Source organism: Pithys albifrons, chromosome 5 (genome assembly GCF_047495875.1).
Source record: "Pithys albifrons albifrons isolate INPA30051 chromosome 5, PitAlb_v1, whole genome shotgun sequence".
Lineage (NCBI taxonomy): Eukaryota > Metazoa > Chordata > Aves > Passeriformes > Thamnophilidae > Pithys > Pithys albifrons.
Window position 1 is genome coordinate 30,643,723 of NC_092462.1, and position 23,724 is coordinate 30,667,446.

At 39.7% G+C, this 23,724-nt stretch overlaps 1 protein-coding gene across 16 annotated transcripts in view; it reads left to right on the forward strand.

Annotated features, from left to right (window-relative positions):
* The window catches only part of TRIM2 (tripartite motif containing 2), a 116,501-nt gene that overhangs the window by 87,416 nt on the left and 5,361 nt on the right, over window positions 1–23,724 (forward strand). For 15 of the 16 annotated variants that reach the window (XM_071556112.1, XM_071556125.1, XM_071556115.1 and 12 more), the window contains 6 exons: window positions 1,778–2,501; window positions 10,473–10,576; window positions 11,789–11,956; window positions 19,124–19,304; window positions 20,959–21,029; window positions 23,581–23,721. In XM_071556112.1, coding sequence (XP_071412213.1) covers window positions 1,778–2,501; window positions 10,473–10,576; window positions 11,789–11,956; window positions 19,124–19,304; window positions 20,959–21,029; window positions 23,581–23,721 — 1,389 coding nt within the window. The remainder of the gene's footprint in view (window positions 1–1,777; window positions 2,502–10,472; window positions 10,577–11,788; window positions 11,957–19,123; window positions 19,305–20,958; window positions 21,030–23,580; window positions 23,722–23,724) is intronic. The other variant, XM_071556127.1, reaches the window with a different exon arrangement.

Genomic DNA, 23,724 nt, shown 5'->3' on the forward strand with positions numbered 1-23,724 from the left:
TCAGTCATTCTGATAATGTACTTTTCACAGATGAAAGAGCTGCATTTTACTAAAAAAAGGTGGCAATTCAGTTTTAGTTGTCTAATGGACTGAAAGAGACCTTATGCAAAATACTCTAAGTACATTTTAAATAATATTCATGATGGGATTTAATATTTTCCATCTTTGTAATGAAAGAAAAACTGTCTTGAGAAAATATTGGTTTTAAAACATAGCTGCAGGTTTTCTTTCTCATCAGTTTGTGGTTTGTTATCCCAAGCATATGGGGTTTTGTCATCCTGGGGTGTTATTTACGACAGTCTCCTTTAACTACTTATGTCCTTGAATAAAGACAAAGCAGGTTAGAAATGCTTTCTATTGAATCCTGAGAGGCTTATGGATGCCTGGGAAAACAGACAACTTGAAATTTCAGTGTAGTCTTCAAATTTGTTTATTCTGTTTTGGTTGAAAAAAAATTTGTGTTGTTATCACTTTCCAAAATCAGTAACACATGACCCTTGATTTTGTCCAGTGGATGAAAAGCTGAAAGCTTTGTAAAACTTAGAAAAAAGTGCCCTTAGAATGAGGTATCATTACACAGTGTGTCTCAGCAAGGGAAGAATATTCCATAGCTATAAATACACTCAGTCTCTAAGTTTACTTTAAAATCAATTGAAATGTTTCAAGAATATTTACTTTACAGTGATGGTCAACAATATAAATTCTCTAAACCACAATAATGTCTGTGCCCTAGTTCCCTTTAGGAAAAACATACCACGTGTGTGACTGGGTACTTTAGTTTGGGTATTTTATCATTGGAGAGTGCAGGGGGGACAGTCAGAATGTTTTCCTGACTCTCCAGAATTTTTCTGCTAGGTTGTTATAATTCAGGGATCCTTTTTCCAAATCACTGAAAAAATGTGTTGGGTTTTTTTTTTTTTGATGTTAGCTTGTTCCCAGCCCACATCTAATAATTTTTAGGTCAATACTGTTTTAAGGATTTTAGACTGAGCGCCACAACTGACCCTATGAAAGAAGCTCTTTTGTAGTCTTAAATACAGAGTAGCTACTTGCTGCCCACCAAAATTTCAGACTACTCAGTCCAATTCTTTGCAATATCCACAACCCATTCTGTAGGTCATTTTCCTGCCTGCTGGAACTAGGGAATCAACTTTCCTGCTTATGCTGGGGAGAATTTTCCTTTCTTCACTTATTTAGTTCAGTAGTCACACTTTTCCTCTGGAGGGATGTACATACAGGTCTTGAGAGTGCCTTCTTATCTGTCTCCATAGAGGACTAACCCCAGTTTCCCTCAGCTCTGAAGAAATGGTTTCAAGAAGTTTCTTGCAGCCGCTCCTATTAATGGGCCTGATGAAACCAAAATATCTCTGCCTCTGTACACACAGCTCAATTCCCTGTAACTATTCATTAACTGTGACTGCTGAGAATTAGATGGAGCAGAGTTCAAACTTTTATATTAGTTGTTGGGGTTTTTATTAAAAAAAAATAAAGAGAGAGAGACAAGACAGGTGGGGCAAAATTCAGTCTTACATGACAGTGGATTTATGAAGCCTTGAAGACCCAAACCAGGGTATATTTTTTCTGTTGCAGTATTATATTCTAAATACATGTTGTGAATCAGTGCGGTACTTTCTCAAAATGGAAGCTTAAATTAAACTCTAAAATAATGCACTATAAATTTGGTTTCTACAAAGGCATTCAATTATAAAATATACTACATCTTCCTAGGACAGTTCTTGTAACATGATGCTAATCTGGTGTTTGGTAATGCACACAGGTCCTCCAGACACAGCTGGATACCTTACTGGAAGGACAAGAAAGCATTAAAAGTTGCAGCAACTTTACAGCCCAAGCCCTCAACCATGGCACTGAAACTGAAGTGCTGCTGGTGAAGAAGCAAATGAGTGACAAGCTGAATGAACTGGCTGAGAGGGACTTCCCACTGCAGCCCCGTGAAAATGATCAGTTGGACTTCATAGTGGAGACAGAAGGCCTGAAGAAGTCCATTCACAATCTGGGTACTATTCTAACTACCAATGCTGTTGCTTCTGAAACAGTTGCCACAGGTGAGGGGCTGAGGCAGACAGTGATTGGACAGCCCATGTCCGTTACCATCACAACCAAGGACAAAGATGGGGAGCTCTGTAAATCTGGGAACGCTTACCTCACTGCTGAACTGAGCACTCCTGATGGGAGTGTAGCCGATGGAGAAATACTTGACAACAAGAATGGCACTTATGAATTTTTGTATACCGTTCAGAAAGAAGGGGACTTCACTTTGTCTCTGAGACTTTATGATCAACATATCAAGGGCAGCCCGTTCAAACTCAAAGTGGTCAGATCAGCAGATGTGTCCCCTACCACTGAAGGGGTTAAGAGACGTGTTAAATCTCCTGGCAGTGGCCATGTGAAGCAGAAAGCTGTGAAAAGACCTGCAAGCATGTACAGCACTGGCAAAAGAAAAGAGAATCCCATTGAAGATGATTTGATCTTCAGAATAGGTAGGTGACTTTGCTGCTTGTAACCTACTTAAAAATAGTTTAGGGAAACCAGATGAAAAAGTTAAATTATTGTAAAGTTAAAGGTGAAGTAGAGCAACCTGACCTCTTGACTTCTGTAAATTTTGAAAGCCCACACTTAAGAAATTCTCTTTGCAGCAAATATTTAATTGGGATTTGGGTTTAGAAATGCATACATTTGATTTGGGATATTTTAAAAACTGTTAATGTTCTTATTACAAAGCTTATGATATGAATTAAGGTAATTTCAGCTTGTAATTTCTGCTTCTGTATCCCTTGATTCTAGTGAGCAGTTTCTGGCTTGACTACCAAACAGTGGTATGGTGCTGGTTTGGCTTTTGTTGGTAGTGGTATCATTAGATATTTTTTTTAAACTGTTCTCTCCAATACACTGCAAACTCTAGAAGTTTTCAATGTTTTACAAAAATTGGTGAGCCCATTTTTTTTGTCATGATGCAGTCATGACCATGTGCTTTATTTCCAAGTTCTATCTTCTTGCCCACTTCACCAGTCAAAAAAGGAAGATGAAATAATTAAAAAAGAACTATGCATGTCTCAGAGTTTTGCTTGATCAAATCTCTCAGAATGCCCATATTTGGGATATATAGATTACTATTTTATAGAAAATTCAAGCTGAGAGTAATATTTCTTCCTATTACATGTTCAGTTTTCAGCCACTCATTTCACAGAATGACCCTACATAGAGATGTTACTCCGAGCTTCTGTGGGCTTATGTATGCATTGCTTGAAAGGTCTCTTAAGCCATTGCAGCTGTAATGCTCTAGTGTTTTACACTCTTCCAAAATAAGCAAAATTATTGACACAGGTAAAACTTCTGACATTGTCACAAGGATTGCCTTCACGGATTTAAGAATGCATTTAGTTCCAGTTCGTTCAGCTCACTTCAAAAAATTAAGGTTTGGTTCATTTGTTGACGTGGTAATGTAAAATTTATCACTGTTTTCCAGCACAAGTGTGTCTGTATTTTGAACCCACTGTTGAATTCCTCTGATGATCCTGGCCAAATCTGGATCTGCATTTTAAACTAGGCAAGATAAATCTTATATTTGGGCTGCCAAAAGCTCGTACAGCTGTGTTGGAGAGCCACACTATAAGGTTCCTCTGCACATCCAAGTATATGGAGTATGCTATTGTATGTGTGCTGATGTATGGGCTTTTATGCACAAGTAAATTGATCAGCTTCTCGTAGAAGACTGTTGTCCTGCTGGTATTAGCAAGAGAGAGCATCAATACAACATTTCCTTCATGGGGAAGTGTGCATTGTACCTACTGCTCATTCTGTGTTATTCATGTCTTTTAAAATGGCATGTGGTTCTCATCAGACATTTTAAGGTCAAGTTATTGACTGCACATTCATAGATTTGTGTAATTCACTATTTACAACAACAGAGTATTTCTTGCATTCTCTTTTTCTCTCTCAATAATTTATATCTTTAGCTTTTTTATTTAAACAGGTGTGATCTTGTAAGAGTTTGTCCAAGCAATATCTGTGCAGCATGTCCTTAGTCTACACAAATAAAACCAAGAATGTTCTTATGATACCTAGAAAATAATTGTTACTCAATGGTTTTGCTACCTCTACAATTGGTAGGAAGCACTAATGTGAGAGGGAAGTCTCTTTTTCATTACCCTGCTTTTGTGTCTTAGACCTATGCTGAGCAGAGGTGAGGGATGTTCACAGTGTCAGCCACTTCCACCTTCCCTGGTAAATCTCTCCTATGTCCTTCAGAGGAAGGTTAAGTGACATGGTTGGCATCAGCTGATCTATCCATGACGCCATCTCATGTTCTAGCTCTGCCATGCTGTGCTGTGTGCCTTTGTATTTTTTGTCTTCAGGCCTTTTTCATGGCTGGGTTCTTCGACACTGTTCAGCAGTAGTGGTGCTATTTCTCACTTTAACCACTTTTTAACTTTCATGTATGTATATTTGGAATTAGCATCAGCTATAGCCAGATGGAGAGTTGGCCCTTAGATAGAAAGTTCCATTTTCCTTTTCCTGAGACTGTGTTTACTTGTCTGTTCAGTCATCTAACTGAGCGTCTAAGTTTAGCTGGTACATTTAATGTGTAAAAAAAAAAAAGAAAAGCCTTTAACAGTACCTTCTGTCAGCCTCCTTACTAGGCATGAATGTCATCTTCTTGTCTGTTATCAACGCTGAAGACAAACAGGAGCCTTACTGTGAATTTACTCTGCATAAAAACTCATGAATGAGGCCTGTGTAATAATACCACTAGTGCAGGCTTAGGGGGAGCAAAGGGATTCTTGATCAGGTGTTTCACGCGATTACAGAAAGGGTAAGGTTGGAAGGGACTCCAGTGGATCCTCTGGTCCAACCTACCTGCTCAGGCAGGGTCATCCTAGAGGACATTGCACAGGATTGCATCCAGACTGTTCTTGAATATCTCCAGCAAGGGAGACTCCACACCCTCTCTGGCCAATCTGTTCTAGTGCAGACACCTGCACAGCAAAGAAGTTCTTTCTTATGTTCAGGTGGAACTTCTGTGCATCAGTTTCTGCTCATTGCCTCTTGTCCTGTTTGTTGGCACCACTGAGAAGAGCCTGGATCCATCTCCTTGACACCCTCCCTTCAGATACTGATAGACATTGATGAGGTCCCCTCTCAGTCACCTCTTCTTGAAGCTGAACAGGCCCAGCTCCCCCTCCTTGTAAGAGGGATGCTCCAGTCCCTTAATCGCCTTTGTTTTCCTCCACTGGATGCTCTCCAGGAACTCCATGTCTCTCTTTTACTGAGCAGCCCAGAACTGGACAAAACACTCCATATGTGGCCTCATCAGGGCTGAGTAGAGGGGCAGGATCACCTCACAGTGGTGGCAATGGTCTCCCTAAAGCAGTCCGGGACACCATTGGCCTTCTTGGTCCCCAGGCCACACTGATGGCTCATGGACAGCCTGTTTTCCACCAGGATCCCCAGGTCCTTCTCCACAGAACTGCTTTCCAGCAGGTGAGCCCCCAGCTTGTACTGCTGCAGGGGGTTATTCCTCCCCAGGTGCAGGACTCTGCATTTGCCTTTGTTGAATTTCAGATGGTTTTTCTCGGCCCATCCCTCCAGCCTGCCAAGGTCCTCTGTGAAGGGCTGCACAGCTCTCTGCAGTATCAGCCACTCCTCTCAGCTTTGTTTTGTCAGCAGACTTGCTGAGGAAGCTTCTACCCCTTCATCCAAGTCATTGATGAATAAGTTAATATTGGAGGACACTGCTAGATACCATCCTCCAACTAGACTCTGTGCCACTGATCATGACACATTTCTTCAATTGTCTCTGAAGGCCTCTGCCTGAAATTCCATATTGAATTGTTCTGTTTGAATGGAACAGGGCTGACTACAGGTATATACTTGATGAGATTTTACACAGATACATGTGGGTACAGATAGGGATACACATCTCCTTGAAAAAAAACATATATTTTCTTCCATTTGCAGTTAGTCCTCTTGTATGGATGGTTCAGAGGAACCTTCTCCCTGTAGTAAGCAGCATCTGCTTCTTATTTCCCCATCCCTGCTCTACCTTTCCAGCAAGGTCCTATCCTGACCAGATTACACCCTGGCTAAGGGCATTGGAGAAGAAAGGGATATGTAAATGCAGAGGCCCTTATGACACACTTTAATCAGTTGTTCTTCATTCTTTATTTCAGAACTTTGGAACAAAACCATTAAGTAGTAGTATGAAATAGCAAGATGTTTTCTATACAGAATTTATATTTCTGTAGAAATAGGAATGCCTAGTAATGGAAAAATAGAATTTCCTTTTCCAGTTTATTAGTTCAAGTTCCTCTGCTGCTTGTCATGAACGCTTTGTGAGCTTGTGATGGTCAGTGTGAAATTTGGCCAGGCCTATATTGCATTGCATTGCAGTTGTACCCATACTGGACAAGGGGGCAAACACTGACATCACATTGCTGGCAAAATCCCCAGCACGGGTGTGATGTCCTGATGACAGAGACCTGCCTAGCACTTATTATTCGAGGTTTGGCTGCTGTACCAGCAAAGAACTGCTTCTGAGGTGCACTGACCTCTGTTTTGTGCATATCTGTCTGTGGCAACGGGCTCTGCTGCACAAGCAAGGCTTGGAAATGGCCTTGGCCAAGCTTTTAGGGACAGATGCTGTGTAAAGCAAATTAATACAAATCAGTCCATCTTTACTACCATCAGTGTGTGGGCATATCTGCCAGAGTTCCTACTGAGTTATTCATTCCTCTTTAAGGGTTACAAACACTGTGTACCTTCAACCAACTGATTGATTTTAAAACTTAGAGTTCTATGGGAACATGGATTAGATATACTGATATTTCTTTTACAACCAGCACATACCATTAACAATTCAGTGCAGTTTGACTCCAGAGCCTTTTGTGTTTCAGCTGTATCTATATGAGAGGGACATCACCACCTCATAATGTGTAAGATTTGGCTAAATATCTTTTGGCACCCTGAGGAAAAAAGAAAGGAAGCTGGGAAACAAGAAAACAACTCCTTGATACCTGTCTATGCAGTATGTATGTAGGCCTTTCCATACTGTTTACTTTTATCCTTTTTTTCAGTACCATATAGGGATGAGTTCAAGAAGTATTTGAAGTGTTGTAGTCAGGAGGGAAATGGTATGTACACAACAGATTATGGCCACTCATGACCTCAAAAGTCTTCCCAATAATCTGTAATATTTCTGCAGTTTTATTTTGTCACTCTGAATCTATTCCCTTCCTGCTGGAGGCAGTGACTTGTTTCTTTGTGTTTTAGGAGGCTGGGGAATCTAGGTTAGCAAGCAGGGAGGTTGTTATTCATATTACAAAAACTCAGAAAGCAAAATCCATTTCACTGTACAACAAGTTTGTTCAGATTCCCAACACTTGCAGAGCAGATTCTTATTGCAGCAAACATCTGTGATGCTAATGGGCTTTTAGATTATTTTTTCCTTTTTTTTTTGTGAGATTCAATATGGTCTCTATAATGCATGAATAAAAGACTGAAATTATGAAGCATTTTTATATGTGCTAGATTGTCATGAGCAGAAAAATGTATACTTTCTTTGTTGAAAGCTAAATTAATTTGTTTGTGCAGGCTATGCTCAGTAATACCAGAAGGAATTAGATAGGGCTGAGACAAATCTGATTATTATCTGTATACAAAAATGTCTAAAAAGAAGCTATCCACAGGCCACAGACCTGCTTCCTGATAACTCTGTTCAGCCTTCCGCTTTTGAAAACTCTGCTGTCCTCTCCCAATCCCAAGCAGCTTGTCACAGAAGCTGCAATAAAATATCTGTCTTTTCCTCCTTTGTGCTGTGCAGTAGCTCAGAACAGGAAGGAGATAAGGCTGGGCAATGAAGGGCATGAAAGATGCAGGCTTTCATCTCTTAACCAGGCTGTTTGGGAAACACTGGAATGAAGATCCCACTGTTTCCAGCCCTGTGCAGTTGAAATGTTGATGAGTCCCTAGGCTAAGGAGAGGTGGGTGACTGATCATGACAGAGAGAAAAGAAGACAAAGCATGGGGTGCCTTGATATAGAGGGGTAATATCTTGCAGTAAAAGATTTGCTGAAGACTCTCTTAGACAGGTATGTCTGGAAGGAAGGAATTTCTGCTTACAGAGGGGAACTATGATCCTTTGGTATTGCAGAGCCAGTTGCAGGACCCTGCTCTTCCAGAGGCTGACATACTTTACTGCGAGCTTTCCTCTCATCATCTGAAGTTCCTGCACTTGGCTTCAGATCTTTGCTGGCATAATAAATTATTCAAAACAGAAAGTTCAAAGTTATCTGTTTTCCTCCTGAACTTACGTTAGGAAAAAAGCTGTGTTTCACTAACCTCAGCTTTCTTTGGCAGAGAAATTTGTGCCATTGAAGAGGGGACTGTAAAAAGGCGCGTTTGTAAATTAGGGCCTATGGGATAGGTTTAATAGCTTCAAAGTTCTAGGTACAAGGACACTGCATGAAGTTGAATTTCATCTACACACTGTGCTAATAAACTGCTATTTCATAAACTTACTCTGAAATGCGACTATGGCATTCCTGGGTAATTTCTTCGGTTTTTCCTTTGATGTATATTTACAAGGCCCCACTGAAGCACACTCTGAGTAACACTTTATATAGGTCTCTCTTATCTTTAAAAACAAAATTCCTTGACTTTCAAGAACATTTTTCTAAGTCTAAAGAGCATACACTCCATAAAGTTTTTGCTAGTTGGTTCCAGATGCTCTAGCTTATGCCTCCTCTTTTCTAACAAATGTTTTCCCTTTACTCTTAGTAATAAAGGGAATGTTTCTCCCTTTTCATCCATTCTCTTTGACTAAAAGGCAAAAGGAAACTTATCGTTACCATATGGTGGAAAAAAAATCCTGCATGTATCCCTCAGGCACTGCTTATTAAAAGAATACTCAGAAATGGCTCAAGTATGGGTAATGTAATTGGTATGTAACTCACTATTCCCTGAATATGTACTTTCCCCTCACAGAACAAAAATTGAGAAGCATTTGCCTTGTTTAAAGGATGGAGCAGATGGAGTTGAAGAAAATAAGTCCTGAAACAAAGGGACATTCTTGCAGCACCAAGTACAGAGAAATTAAATGTTACTTGTTAGCCAGTGACAGGAAATATGCATCCCACAGCCATCACTACAGAAGGAAGAAGGCTTGTTATGAGCATACAGAGCCAAATACAAATTAGAACTAATCTATATGTCTTATATTGGGCATCACAGTCAGAACAGTTTTAATCACTGAGCTCCAGGATATTTTGGACTGACTAAAATAAAATACATGTTTTTCAGTTAATACACAGCCAGAGAATGTTTGTAAAAATATTTCACCAGGAGAAGCAGTACTGCATCCAGGTCTTGGAAAGAACAGCTTATAGAGTTGGTTGTTGGCTTTTTTGTTTGTTTGTTTCAAAAGTAATTCCCTCATTGTGAATAACCTTGAAGTCCAAGATCACATCTTCAGTCTTTCTAAAGACCCCCGAGCCTCATTTACAAACAAATCAGGAATTTGGATATTGTTCCTGTGTTTCACATATAATTTGGACCAGTCACTTTGGGGCTGATCTTTTAAAGACATCAGTTTGCTCTGTGACACTCCTTGGAACATCTCAGAACGAATGTCTAAGTAATAAGCCACCTAAACTTACTGAACTTCTATGAAAAGTTGACATTTTACAACTCCTTATCACCTTAAGCCAGTGGGGAAAAAACTTACAGCTCTATGTAATAACTATTGCTTTTGTCCCAGGTTACAAAGAGACCTCTGTGTGTGGACACTGCTTTATTAAACAATCTAAGGTCTTTGCAGAAGCATTCAGTCTTCAGGTGTTGGTCTTCATTGGCCCATAGGTCATTCAAAGCTAGTTGTTCATCTGACTTTCCTTGCTAAGGGAATTTTTAAAACCTATGACTGAAAACTGTATATGAGTGAATAGGAAACTTCCCTGTCTTGAAGTGGCCCCATCCAAAGTGATGTGTTTTATCTCAACTTTGTGACTTCACCAAGGAGACTTAGCTAATTGTACAAAAACTGTGTCATCTGTCCAAGTTCTTATCTTAGCCTCTGTCTGTATTTTCCCACAGTATTACCCCTTTAATTGCCTTCCCAGTTGAATAAAAATCCACAGTTTAAAAAAGTCCATGACTTAGGAAAAAGCCTTTTACTAGAGGCAATTTGTGAACACTGCTTCATGAAAGCCAAAGACATAATTACATTGATGGGGGCTTGGATGGCATACATGCTGAAGAATAAGAACAATCCCTTCTTGTAGGCAGAATTGTGGGTCTCTTATTGAGTTGGTTCTTTGAAGTTGTGGCAGTGATAAGAACCCCTCCAAATAGAAATCCTTAGATCAAGAATGTAATAATTGTATGTGTTGGCATTTAGTCCTAACTGATTAGTCCTGTCTAACCTGATTTCTTATGTGCTTTGTGTTCAATTTTAGGCACCAAAGGAAGAAACAAAGGGGAATTTACAAATCTTCAAGGTGTAGCTGCATCTACAAATGGAAAAATATTAATAGCAGACAGTAACAACCAGTGTGTGCAGGTATGAGGATATGCCACTTTCAGTGTTTTTCTGTTTCTTCCTGCCCCCACACCTCTGCCTTTTTTGTAGTCCCAGAGAGACACATTTTGTACAATTCACACAGAAACAGAAAATACGAAGGAAGCTCAACTTGTTTATCATCCATTATCATTCTATCTTCTTGACCTACAGCAATTTTTCAGATGTATACTATATCTAGCATGTATATCAGAGTTTGTTTCTCTTCCTTATGATGTCTGGCAATGAATGAAAAAGAAAGTCATGCAATAATCTGGAAAAATGTGGTTTTGTAAATAGAATTTTATATTATAAATTTTATCCCCCATGTTTTCAAACATAAATCTAGGGCAACAAATATAATTTCTTAAGGAAATACCAATAGAAGAATAAACACATAGATGTAATTTTCCAATTTCTTAGTCTACTTAATTGACTTTTCTGTCTGATATCATGATCAAACCTTTTCTGTGGTAGCACCTCTGACATCCATAATTTCTTGCCTTCTGTAACCTGTGTAAAAGTAAAGCTCTGTTTTTACTTTTGCTTGCCATGTATCTTTTTTACCATTATCAATTTGTCATCACCCTTCAGGCTGCCCATGTGGTAGCAATGAACACGGCAGCAGAACGTGGCTTGTTCTTCAGTATGTGAGAACCAGCAAGCCACCTGCCATAAGAACTCATTTCCAGGACTTTTCAAAGAGACAGAGTCAAATGTTCCTCAGCCCTCACACTTTCTAATTCGCAGCCACCTCAGAGGAATTTCAGTGTCTGATTTCCTGGCTTGGGACACAACCAGTGGACATATTCCTGTGTTTTCTATAGACTTAGTGTTTGACTGTGGCCAAGTCACTCAGCGCCGCAGTTTCCTCATTTATAATACAGAAATAATACCACTTCCTACTGTCTGAGAGAGACATTGTGAAGCTTAACTCACTAAGCATGTTTGTAAAGTACTTTGAGGTCACTGAAGAAGCAGTGCAATGTAAGTGCAGAGTATTTCTTTATTTTGAAATTAGGGTTCAGGTGGAAGCTTCTTCTTAAATTATGAATTTCACTTTCAAATATGGACTGTATAATTATAAAGTGCTTCACATTCCCAGCTTTCTTCCTGACTATAGTGTTCATTAGTGACTTGCTAAAATCTAAGCTCCAAGAAGTAGGTAATGGTAATTTACAGACTTAATTTTAAAATTTATGTTTTCTATTACAGATATTTTCCAACGATGGTCAGTTCAAAAGCCGTTTTGGCATACGAGGAAGATCTCCTGGCCAGCTGCAGCGGCCAACAGGAGTGGCTGTGCATCCCAGTGGTGACATCATTATTGCAGACTATGATAACAAATGGGTTAGCATATTCTCATCAGATGGAAAATTTAAGGTACGCGTTACCATGTGAACTGTCCTGAGCTTTCTCTGTCTTACAAAGGAATGCAAAGTAACATTGTTCTTCAAGAAACTACATAGTTTGGTTGTAACTTAGTCTAAATTCCATTGTTGTGATGTGGAAACCCATGACACAGCCATGTTGTATAATTAATAGGAGGGGATCACAGTTGTGATGCTAATCTTATACCCAGTAGAGACAATATGTTCCACTTTACAGGTCTGTGTACTGTGTGCTTGGATGCCTTTCTACAACTTATGGTCGAGGATAGCTAGTGCCATCAAGTGTAGTTGGACTGGCTCAACAACTTTCGTATCATTAGTACTCTGATTGTAAAGGCAAACACACATCTTATGTGAACTACGTGAAGCTCTTCAGTAGGAGAGGAGAAAAGGAAGGTAGCAGATTGATGATGAATTCCTCTATTCCATACATATCAGCAAATAAAGTGTGTAATTCTTGTATGATCCTGTTGATAATAAAAGCAAGGAAGCACACCCCAGGATGTTGTTCCAGTGCTACAGCATAGACAGGAGTGGTTTACATTGTGTGATTGTGTGATGACTGGAAAAACCGGAAGACAGTAATGTCTTAGGTTTCAGAAATCCAAATTCTGAGGAAAGCACAGCTCTTATTTTCATAGCCCTTATCCCTTTAATGAGAATAAAATAAAATGCCAGTTGCACTACATTTATGATTGCAACCTGCAACATGTATTTTCCTTGGGTTTAGGTGCAGTTCCAGAGACAATTAAAGGTTGTCTCCATTTGATGTGCTCTCTGAAAGCATGTTACCAAGTCTGGCAATGCATGCTAGGAAGAGCCACCTGTAGCAGAGGTTGGCAGTAGTTGCTGGTCACTGGGATCGTGGATCTGCAGGGAAATTTCTACCATAGGTACTTAGTTCTGGAGTCCTACAATGGCCTGTTTCATTAACGTTCTGGCAGCCTAATGAGCAAAAAACTCAGGCCCTGAGCTGCTCACAAGTGCACCAAGAAATGCCTTCCTTTGAAAAGTCTTTGCAAAATGACAAATGCTGTAACAAATAGGCAATTGTGCTTGTGTAGTCCTCGGTGACTCCCATCTGGAAAAGAGATGTGTATGCTTTGAAAAGAGTGCAGGTTGTGTATAGACTTGAGGCTAAAATAAAACAATACTAATATGCAATGCAAATGTTAAAAAAGTACAACTTACTTGCATTTGCAGAGAATGTGATTTTCCTTGTCAAGTAATTTTGAAAATGTACAGCTACATAGGAAAATCTTGGGCTTGGCTGAAGTCCTCAAATGAAATGAAAACACCAAAACAAACACAAAGAAAGATATAATTTAGTTAAGAATCCAAATACTCTGAGTGTGTTTAAAATTATTATTAACATATTTAATGTGAAACTGGCTTGATCTGGACACAGAGCATGGAAGGCCTGTTTTCCTTCCTTCTCAAGATATGTTGTAAGTCCAGTATTTTGGTTGGTGCCAGCTCTGGAGGAAAAAGCTCTGGAGAAACCACAACGCTATGTGCGATATACTACCAGCAGGGAGACAGGTATTGAAAAAAATGAATTATTAATGTAGTTCCTGTGATGTGAAGCCTAGCTTTGTTTTTAGTCAATATATTTGTTGGATTGCAAAAGCTATGTAAGGTGGGCAATACTTGTGTGGTTAATACAAGTTAATGCACTGGACTTCATAGTTCTTGGGATTAGACTGATTAAATGAGAGATGAAACATCGATGCTACAAAATACTATTTTTAGATTGAATGCAATAATCCATATTTATAAGAGAAAAAATAAACAAATGTTTGTATAAGTATTTTTTTATGCAGAGGATAGACATAATCAGATATGTGCAGGAGATGGGTGCGGGGCAGGTGGCAGAGTATGTGTGTGGGGAGAGCAGGAGCAGGGCGGGGGGAACACTGGTATGGAGACAGGGATGGACAGCAGGGCCCCACTGAGGAGCTGCTCTGGGAGGAGTGGGTCCCGTGTTGGTGTAGCACTGGTTGAGGGGGATCCTGTACTGTGCACTGTGTCACTGGGTGAGCTGTGCTGGGGAGGAGGGGTGCAGGTGGGGGGAGGACAGGGCCTGGGGGAGTCATGGGGGGACACACACAGGGTTGGGAGATCATGCCCACCAAGGATGAGACTGTGAGATGAGGGACACTCCATGCTTGGAAGCGATGCGGCTTCTATTGGGCATGATGGTGCAGGGCCAGGAGTTGGATTTGGTGATCCCTGGGTGTCCCTTCAAACTCAGATATTCTATGGTGGGATTAAATAAAATATATTTGAAGCACAGGACATAGATATAACAGATCTGGCATGTGGGAGGCTGGGCAAAGCCTTGTAATTTCTTGTGTGTTGGCAATGGTAATTCTTACAGGGGCTTTGTCAGATTAAATTGGGCAGTGCTTGCTAAGATAACAGTGAGAGAGAGACAGAATGAGGTAATGGCATTTCCCGTCAAAGGACTGTGCCTGCAAGTCATTGTATAAGACTTCTGATGTAGGTGGCCTGCTAGTTATTAACTCAGCATTGTTAGTGGGTTCTTTTGAACTTAATCTCACTATTTTTGATGTTGTCCCCTTCCTTTTGTATTTACTTACACTTACTCTCTCTTAGTGGCGTTTTAATAGTCAGATGAACCAGAAGGCAAATTTCCCTGGAGCCAGGCCCAGGCATCTCCCTGATTACAGCAGTGGACTGATTCACCCTGGCAACGTCCACTGCCAGGCAGAAAAGTGTCACCTTCCTCAGTTGCTGGCAGCCAACAGAGCTCTGTTTTTTCAAGGTTGTTTTAACTTGCATAATGCAGAGGTGGACAAACTCTAATCTAAGGTTCCGCCAAGACACAAGCCTCTTAAAATGAGAAGCTGTATTATCCTGTGAATGATAAAGACTCAGACAGGGTCTTAGGATCTGGGGCTTCTGTTTCTGATTATGCCATGGATCTTACCAGGGACTACTGATCTTCCACTTCACTTCCCAGTGCTTGATTTTCCTCATCTGTAAAAGGTGGATTACAGTGCTGGCTTCCTCTGTCAAGTACTCTGAAATTACTTAAGAAAACTGTTACAGCAGACTTATCTCTTGGCTAAGGAGAGAACATGGTGAAGCAGCAGCTTCTTACCAGTGTGCTGTTCAAACCTAATGAAAGAACTGGACAACTGTGCTGGTTTAAAGGTGAACCAGCAGGGGAAATGAACTCACCACGAGAGAGATTATAAGTCAGACCTAAAGTTTAATAATAATATTACAATAGCAACACTGACACACAAGGGAAATTGCTTTCAACTCACAAAACCCCAGCAGTATAACCCAGTGTCCTGGGGCACAAACCCAAGGGGGTTTGTTTGCCCTTGTGCTGAGACCCCTGTGGTTCCCCCAAGTCCAGAGCAAAAGGAAAAGAAAAACCTGTTGGTGCAGGCGAGGGCTGTGGTCTGGGCGAGAGCGGGGATCTCCTCCTGTCAAGGTCCTGCTGCTGCTCTGGATCCGACAAGAGGTTCCCGAGGTCTTCTTACCCACCCCTTATGTACCCTCAGGGAGCTCTCAGTCCCTCCCCCTGGGCGGGGACTCACACAATGGGTGATTAACTCTGGGAGCCAGGGGGTGTTGAACTGTTGATGGCCCATTAGCAGCTCCGCCCCCCTCAGGCTGGGTGTGAAGTGATAATGGCTCCCTGGGCAGCTGCTGCTAATGGCCCATTGACCTTGGGGAATGAATAGAGGGGGTAGAATACACAGCTTTGATCACCCCCACACAGGGTTAGCTGGTCCCTCCTGCTCAACTAGGACAACAACAGAGCCAAGAGAATGATTCCTAGTCCTCTGAGAAGAGAATTATTTTCCTCCTAGTCTTGAAGAGTTGGGTATAAGATAGCTTGTTATCAATCAAACAGGGCTGCAAGTCAAGTTAAGATCAAGTTTATATGAGTAGAAAGATAAAAGGAAACATGTCAGACTTCTTTTTCTTGTCTCATTAGAAGAATTAAAGAAAGAGCTATTTGAAGCTGGTTGCATGTTCAGATAGGAATAGGTAGTGAGGTTAAATGGTAACAGTTGAATTATGAGGGTCATGTGAATGATAAATTCACTTATTGTCCACTATTGCAGTGTGTAACAAAGCTCTACATCCTTATTAGGGAAGCTCTCAAACAGGAAAAGATGGTATGTTGAAAGTCTGTAATTAATTCCTGACAATCATGCACCTTTCAGACACCAACAAGACTGGTAGAGTTAACCTACTTCTACAGTAGAAAATCTTTATAAATGTTTACATAGGCTAGCTGATTTTTTTTTACCTCTAGGAATAATCCACAGTAGAATATTTTCCAGCCTGGTGGGTTGACTTTATAAACACATATTTGGAAAACATTGTAAATTTTTAAGAACCTATTAAATAGAGGACATAATGTCCTTGAATGAATTCAATTAAACACATTATTTGCATTAAGCGTTCACATGATTCCTTATATTGTATTCATTTCTAATGACAGAAAAATCTGAAAATACTTCCATTGATACACTTAACAGGAGTGACTGGGTTTCAAAATGTTCTGTTGTAAATAATCAAGCCTATAATTCTAAGAAACATGAAATAAAAATATACAAAGAATATGTTCAGCCAGACCCAGTAATGTGTCATCTGCATATTTTGATCTAAACTGGAAACAGAGATTCTTAGTAAAAAGCACCACAGACTCTAGCTGGATACACTTTATTGCTGCCTGCAAATTATGTTTTAAATCCTGGTCCAAGAATAGTGCTTTTTATTACTCTTCTCAGCACTGAGTGCCCATTAATGTAGTATGGGATTTATTTATTATATTTTTCCATATGTGTTTATATGGGCAGGAAGACACCGTACTCATGAATCTGAGTCATTTTTCCATAGGAGTCCTGGAAAGATAGTAAGGAGGCAGTGCAATGCACAAGCAAAGACAGGCATCCCAGAGGAAAGAAGGGAATATGATTTACTCACCCCAAAGGAAATGAATCTACTGATTTGCATTTGATTTATGTTTTTGCTGTTTTGTTGTTATGCAAACCTAAATATATTTTGTAGGTCCGGTCATATCTTTCCCCCAATGAACACAAAGTAATTTTTGATAGTTTTTCCTGGGGATATTTTAGCATGATTCGCTAAGGGGATTTTGCCTAAGTATTTAGCAATTTATAACTGTGTGTACATGAACATAAAGCAGACACATGATCATTGCATGTTGGCTAAGCATAGTCTTGAAGCTGCAAGATTTACTCCCTGGAGTTTTCTTTATTTGAGATTGAAAGAGGCTTTGTAGTGACTTGATACCAGACATCCTCAGGGAGCCCAGATGACTTTATTTTAGGACAGTTCCTATTTTTACCTGCAATCCCACCCATGAGAATGTACTGTGGAAAAGGAGCATGGGACTTACTAAGGGCAGCAGAGCTCCTTCTGTTTGCTTTGAAAACATTAGGAACATGAGAGAAATGAGTTAGGTAATAAATCTTTTTCATGCCTTGCCATCTGTCCCACCTTGACAGGCTCCACTACTACCCATGACTTGCAAGAGGGAGAGGAGAGGGGGCAGAGAAGTCAGAAGTAGATGTGGTAGTTGGCAACATGGTTTAATGGTGAACATGATAAAGTTAATGCTTGGACTCGATCTTACAGGTCCTTTCCAACCTAAATGACACCATGATTCTAAGCATTGCTTATTCTATATGGGGATCTGTCCTACTCTGCAAAGGCAATGAGTTGAAAATATGGCCTTGTTTCATAAATGAGATGAATATCTTAGTAGCTATTTCATTTAAGTTCCAGTGGAAACAGAAAAGTACGTTCCTCACCAAGATATGGACCTCCGTTTGTAGGTTGAGTCTCTGACAAATTACTACAGGATCTGAAAGTTCTGGAATCTATAATTTCATCACAGCCTATTTGGTGTGTTGCCTGTCCAGTATAGTAAAGAGGCTGGCAGGAGACCAGACTTTTGAAACCAACCTGGATAAGTTAGTAAATCTGTGTATCAATTAAAAAAAAAAAACAAAAAAGAGCAAAATGGTGAAAAATGTGGAATGGGTTGTGAGGTGATCCTAGAATCTTCTTGGGTATATGCCCACATAGCTCATGGATTCTTTGAAGGCTTTGTCTCAATTTCTGTTTGCTCTGTTGCCTAGGTCCTCTTCTTAGAGTTCCTTCTTTCTGATCTGACTAAAATTGCTTCTAACATTTTCTGATTTGTCAGCTCTCTAGCCTTTCCAAATAATTCACTGTATGTGAGATCCACCTCATCTCCACTAAACATTTTTCCATTGAAATATTATATACAGTTCCCCTCCTGCTGCTGATTAGGCTCACAGATGGTTTTGGTAGCCACAAGGCCTATTCATAATGATGGAAATAATTTTATTTACCTAAGACAGGAGCGAGCTTTGATTTGTTTAGTGTTTCAAAGATTACTTCATTTGCTGTTTGGCAGCATGATCCTCTCTCCTTTGCAGTTTTCAGCTGACACTTCATATGTCTAAGCAGAAAGTGAAGCAATCTGGCGTGGATCTGGTGAAAGATAGGGAGGTTTGCCTGAGCTTTAGCTTGGCTCACATTCTTTTCAAGAGCACTAAGAAGGTGCTGGTGTCTCATTAACCCAAGAAAGGCAACAGAGGACAAGATAGCCTACATCCCACCCAGCTCTGATGCTCCAAGAGTGAACTGACTGCTTTGAATGCAGGCAGTGACAGAGACACGTTTCCCTGTCCATAATCAGGTGCGTGTTGGACTCAGAAATACCCCGCAATAAGGAGGCAGAAGTTCTTTAAGCTTGTCTGCCTATCCTGCTGGTACCCTAATGCTGGACATGCAGACATTTCTTGACATGTGCTGTAGTTTATCAAGACACACAAATCTGATTATTCTGTTTCTTTTGAGTTGCATATTTGGACTCAGTTGCTGAGGTGGCAGATTTTTCACTCTAGAAAAGACACAGAATACAGTCTTCATTTTTAGCTGAAGAAAAAATCATGCAGTACACAGCAAGAGCTGATAAAAACAACAGCTTTCGAAGAATTAATGACAAAAATGCCTCTCCATCCTGCTCTGTACCTGTTATACAATCTTCAATATGTATTAACTAATATCTACCATGTCAACATATTGTCCTGTTTTGTGTTTTCCCTTTTAGGCCAAAATTGGGTCTGGAAAGCTCATGGGCCCTAAAGGTGTTTCAGTGGATCGTAACGGACACATCATTGTAGTGGATAATAAAGCATGCTGTGTCTTCATCTTCCAGCCAAATGGGAAAATAGTCACCAGATTCGGTAGTCGAGGAAATGGTGACAAGCAGTTTGCAGGTACACTTTATGGTAATATGTAAATCCCCTTTTCTTGCCTCTTCTGCTCACATTTGCATGATGTTTGAGCATGTGGAAGATTCTATATCCTACCCAATTATCCTCTTGGGACAGGTTCTACTAAACATACAGCTCCTACTAAACATACAGCTCCTACTCACTTCACCATTTGCTTAATTGGTCAGGAAGACTGCAACATCTGTTCTGCAAGTGCAGCTGTAATCAGATTGTTTCATCTACCTCTCTATGCCTATTTCAGATCAGTGACCCAAGAAAGACGGATCTTAACTAGCATTTTATAAGTGCTTAGTAGTGCCCACACCAAGCTGTTCATAATAATCAGCTCCAACTCTATGCTTTGTGTTTCCAACGATCAGACACACATAAACCAATGGCCTAACTGGTATCTTCCCACTCACTACAAAATGAGCATAATGGGTTAGTGTTAAGATTGAGATCAGGAAGACAGAGTTATGCAACTGCCAATATGACTTTGGGGAAATTGCCACTTCACTGACTGCTTGCACATAATGTATTTCAAGTAGAACATGCAATTAACTTTAAAACACCCACCCATTGATGTATTTTAAGTGAATAGCTGTTCTTTCAAAATTTGAAATGAAGATGCCAAGTTCCGTGCTTTGCAGTTGTTGGGTCACTTTAGAGTATGTAGTTTGATTGGTCTGATGTTTTGACTGGTTCACAGTGTAAGAGAGGAATAGCACCAATGGTATAACTATTTTTATCTTCAGATCTCTTACAATGCCTTATGGCATAATATATATAATTTATGAGCACTTTGGCTCTAACAGAGCTAAATTTTCAGAATATCTTAAATTTCTTTAATTTTAAAATTTGTAAGAAGATCTCCTGAAGATAAGTGTGCAAATACTTCCTAACAGTGCATTTGAGAAATGTATCACCTCTTCTTGCTTGTAGGCTACAGAAAACAGGTAAATTGTCCATACTTGAATGTTTTCAATGTAAAGGTTTTCACTTGTTTTATAGTTTACCCTGAGATACTGTGAAAATTGAACCTGAGTTTTGATCTGTTCAATAACTCAAAATAGTACAAAGTATTTTGATTTGGGTACTTGTCTGTTTTCAAGCTACCATTTGCTTTTTACTCAAATTTGTGCACATAGTTCAATACATAATTTAAGAAAAAAATGCACGTTTTCCCCTGACAGTGATCTTCTACCTAACTTTCGTATTTATCCTAAAACTTGTTAGCTCAAATGCTTGTAAGATGTGAGCACACAGCATAGAATATTTCAATTAAGAGTTTATGTGAACATTTTTGAGAACTATTTTCAGTGTATACACAATCTTATGCCTAAGTACTACATGTTTTATCTTCTTAATAAGGACATAAATCTCTGCATAGACATGTATATATACAAGAGAGGGAGAAATGAGCAATGCTTATTGGTAACAATAGCTCACAAATGGTTGAAAAGGAAACTGTGTTTACAAAAAGCATGCTGAGCTTTATAAAAACCCATGAAATAAAATTACTCCTAATTTGAAATTGGTATTCCCAATTTGATTATTATTGCTCGAAAGCCCACCGTAATATCCTGGCAGGTTGATTTTTTTTTAGTTTAATGATACTTTTTGTTTTAATGTTACTTTTTAATTTTTTTCTTCTTCTTCTGGATTGCAGGTCCTCATTTTGCAGCTGTAAACAGCAACAATGAAATTATCATTACAGATTTTCATAACCATTCTGTCAAGGTACTGTCAATTAATGGCAACTTGGAAAGCTGATATTTTTATTTTATTATGGTACTTTCTTGGGGAAAATAAAGTATTGTTACAGGCAAAGAGATCACACTCCATATATATGAGCTCTGATGCAAGGACAGCACATTCAGAGAACTTTGCGTGCAGTGCACTGCTTAGTGAAGGTATAGTCTGTTGCCTTTGGTGTTGCTATAATGGCCTCTAATTCAATTGTTCAAACATAAATTGTACTTAAGATAAATAATTTCAACTTAGTTATGTTTATTAGCACTCTGCCAGACCTGTTATTGTCCATATGTTCTGTCCTATCTTAAGAGTCTGGTAACTGCTTTTGAGTTTTTCACTAAAAACTTTCCACATTTCTAGTTGAATAAAACTATAACATAAAGATACATGTCAGTCTTTAAATTCCATGCCTATAAGCTTTAAGATTATTGGATCCTTTTACAATCCAATCTCAACAACTGTATAACCATCAGTTTTCACGCAGTGCCTCCTGCCCTGGGCAGAACTGGCCACTAGTCCTTACACCCATGGGAAGAACTGACTCACGGCCTGTTAAATAGTCATGGTAAGATTGTTTGTTCCAATAATAAACCAAAGCAAGGATACATGTTGAGATGTCCTGTGTTGGAAAGTACATGAAGGAGATACAGGCCATTTCAGAAATTACTCACCTGAGCATGTTTGTTCTCAAGCATTTCAGGCACTTTCCATGTGTGTTCTTTTTTCCTCTCTCAACACGAAGCAGCATTGGGTGTACACTGGCAGAACACTGTCCTACCTGCATTCTCAGGTCATGTGAGTCAGTCCCATGCAACAGTGAAACCCCTGAAATTTCACCCAATGGATGCCTATTTTGATTGAACACAAAGATGAACCATTAATCCAGTTTTTCAGTGTTCATAACTGCACTGATAAATTTTACATATAGTCATCTGAAATACGGAGTTGCTGCCTAAACATAGACACCTTCACGTCCTGAGCAGTGATGAATCACCTATCTTTTGAATAGCAACTTTGCTTGCCTATCCCTCTGGAATTTGTGAGGAAGTAGCAACTCGTGGTTTGGATTACAAGGCAGAAACCGAGCCTGCTGCAGGAACCCTAAGCCAGACTGTTTAGCAGCAGCATGCCTGTGGCCCCATAAATTACCCCTCCACATGCAGGACTTGCCTGGTATCGAGAATGCCTGGAGAGGCTTAACAACAAGGGCAAACTAGAATGAAAAAAAGCAAGTGAAGACATGTAAGAAGTGTGGCATCTTAGAGAATTTATAAGTATTACATTTCTAATGAGAACAGAGTGTTCCCGTCTGTCTCTGGTGTGACTCAGTGGGATAAAGATGTTACTTGTTACAATTTGGTATTAACTTGAAAAGATTCTTATTTTTGTAGTGCTCTCTAAATTGGTACAAATAACTGTTGAAACTCTGGAGAGTACTTTATAATCTGGGAGCAGAGTACATCTTAGTTTAAATATTAAATTAATTTATAAATAACTAAATAAATTAATTTCACTCTTATGGGTCCCAAAGGCTCTTCCTGCCACCAGTGTCTTGAATTAAACATGCTCACTCAGCAACATTATTGTCCCTTCCCCATTAACCTTCAAGCATGCTCCTTCCCTCAGGCGTCTTTTTGGAAGATCCTGCACAATGTAAGCTTTTTCTCATTTCATCACTTTAAATGAGGGAGAGATCAATACATCTTTTCCCGTCTTTTCATTAGTTGACTTTTTTCCTATTTTCTTTTATCATCTGAGGCACTAGACTAGTACTTCATTAATTTCCCTTCCCAAATGCTTTTTCTCTGTTTACCATGGGTGTTCAAGAACAGGATGATGATTTCCTCACACATTCCACCTTATTAGCACTTGGCACTTGTCAGGTCTTAGCATTTTCTTGTGCAAGGCACAGTTAGTTTCTAAGAACATTGTTGGACCTTGTGCTCAGGCTGGGCCTGAGTCCAAGGTGGACAAAAATATTTCAGAGATGGCTATGGTACTATGTAAATGACACATTCTGTATCTCAGTCCCACTGGTGCATCCAGGTCACTGGCAGAATAGTCATTGATCAGTTCCATCTTTCTGCTGTCTGAACCTGTTACCATCACAGAGAATTCAGTTGCTGAACTGTCTATACAGAGAGCAGCATGCCATGATTCTCAGTGTGTGTTAGATTATGGAGGTCAGAGAGGAGTGGATCTGCTTCGCTGTGTTTCGGTTCTATAGAAAAACAGAACTCGGTGCCACATCTGCCCTCAGCTCTTCTGAATTCAAGGTGTGCAATCTGTAGAAGGGTTCTATGGCCCTTTGCCTCTGTGACTGAACTGAGTCAGATCTTAAGTGAGAAGGGAAAGACTGTATGGTGTAATGGAGCTGGAGGGAGAGAGGGCACCTTTACTCCCGTCTTCAGTTTGTGTGTGTGTGTGTTCCTGAGAAGTCTTCAATTCCTACTTTCATTAGCAGGTAAACTGGTAGTAGTGGATTACTAACATTTGATGTGATACCATATTCAGGGTTTTGTTTTAACCCATACAGGTATTTAACCAGGAGGGAGAATTCATGCTGAAGTTTGGATCAAATGGAGAAGGAAATGGACAATTTAATGCACCAACTGGAGTAGCTGTAGATTCTAATGGAAATATTATCGTAGCAGATTGGGGAAATAGCCGAATACAGGTA